The sequence below is a fragment of the Pinus tabuliformis genome, chromosome 5_2 (assembly GCF_031772625.1).
Source record: "Pinus tabuliformis cultivar Carrire ecotype Pingquan chromosome 5_2, CPIR1, whole genome shotgun sequence".
NCBI classification, from domain to species: domain Eukaryota; kingdom Viridiplantae; phylum Streptophyta; class Pinopsida; order Pinales; family Pinaceae; genus Pinus; species Pinus tabuliformis.
This window is the reverse complement of record NC_142306.1, coordinates 731,226,230-731,227,839: the sequence shown is the minus strand read 5'-3', so window position 1 is coordinate 731,227,839 and position 1,610 is coordinate 731,226,230. Positions and strand designations below refer to the sequence as shown.

Here is a 1,610-nt window from a genome sequence, read left to right as displayed (position 1 = left end):
CCATCAACGTGCTCACTGAGGAATTCCAGATATATCACCAACAAAGCACGCCATACCATCCGCAAGCAAATGGGACCATTGAGGCATTCAAAAGAAATTTGGAAACCACGCTGACTAAGATCTGCAATGCGTGACATAATGATTGGGACTTACGCATCCCTGTTGTGCTATGGGCATACAGAACCACATGTAAAAAGTTGACAAGCCAGACACCGTTTCAACTAGTCTATAGTAAGGAGGTTGTGATGCCTATGGAATATATCATGCCCAGTCTGCAAATTGCAGCAGCTACAAGAATGGTAGATCGTGGGGCCTTGGAGGAAAGGCTCGCACAACTCGACGAACTAGACGAAGAACGATTTCTAGCAGGATTTCATCAGCAGATACAAAAACAGCGTGAGAAATCATGGCATGATCGCCATATCAAGGTGTGCACATTTAAGAAGGATTATCTCGTATTGTTATATGACAATAAGTTCGGGAAATTCCCAGGTAAACTCCGCTTGCACTGGTTGGGACTTTATGTCGTCAAAGAAGCAACTAATGGGGGTGCAGTTCAGCTGGCTAAGATCAACAAAGACCTCTTCCCGGGAAGAGTGAATGGCAGTCGCCTGAAGCTCTATACGGGGAAGAAAACCACCTAAGTAACCATTCCGAGGAGGGTCTCATCTTCCGACTAGTTGAAAGAGAGCGAGGGACGATAAAGCAGTCTGGGGGATAGATGCGCGAGTATCTGGGTGCGCATATATATGGCCAACAATCAAGGGAATGGTTCTGTGGACAAAGCCATGCGGGTGCGCCACTCCAAGGAATGATTACCATTAATCCCACTGTTCATGACAAGATGGCTGCATTATGGCAAAAGGGAGCAGGCGACGAGCAATTAAGAGTAATAGTACGAGCCAGATATGAAATGATTGGCCACAGATTTCACACGGGAAGGTTACCCGAGCTGGAACGAGCGACAATCTGGGCAGTTGAAGTTTGCATGGCTTATAAATCACCATGGGGAATCCACTGGGCAGCCTACGCTGTGGAAATACAAATGGAGCTGTTCATCATCTTTACACCAGGCATGCGTCCAAAGATAGTAATCTGGCCGAGGGAGGAGCAGGACTCTCTAGGGAGTCTGGTATTGACAATTGCGGGTATCCTGAAGGCTACAGCATCACTAGTAAGGGATGTACCGAAAAAAGGGACTGCGAAGTAGAATTGGTCTGGATGTCATTGCCCCGCCTAGAGGCAGGATGGCGCACTACAATAGAACAACAGAAGGATGGACAGATGGTGACCATGGGTGGAGATATAGTCAATAAGTCACCTCTGATGGTTCTTGATGAGTGGGATCCTTCAGACATCAGCCATGGTCTTGCAAAATTGCAACACAGGTTGCAGTGAATGGTGCGAAGAGAAGATACGATGGTTGGAAAGGGCTATGCTAGTACCAAGAGGTCTCGTATGCAGCTCCCCCACTCACGCTAAAATCCTCGAAGGGGGTGTTCTGTGTTAACTGAGCAGAGTAGAATAAGCATCATCGGTTTCAAGATGTGGTAGAAACACTAAAGCAGGAGACAAATGAAGCGTTGTAGAAGATGAAACAGGAGCAGCCG

At 47.1% G+C, this 1,610-nt stretch overlaps 1 protein-coding gene across 1 annotated transcript; it reads left to right on the top strand.

Moving 5' to 3' along the window:
* The first annotated feature begins 263 nt into the window (after window positions 1-263).
* LOC149161303 (uncharacterized) lies at window positions 264-644 on the top strand. Its single transcript, XM_089434836.1, has one exon. It carries the CDS (start codon window positions 264-266, stop codon window positions 642-644), a length of 381 nt encoding a protein of 126 aa, XP_089290962.1.
* Window positions 645-1,610: the final 966 nt, after the last annotated feature.

Bases quoted from the DNA above. Each gene is read 5' to 3' on its own strand.
- LOC149161303 (XM_089434836.1), top strand. From the start codon at position 264: ATGCCCAGTCTGCAAATTGCAGCAGCTACAAGAATGGTAGATCGTGGG.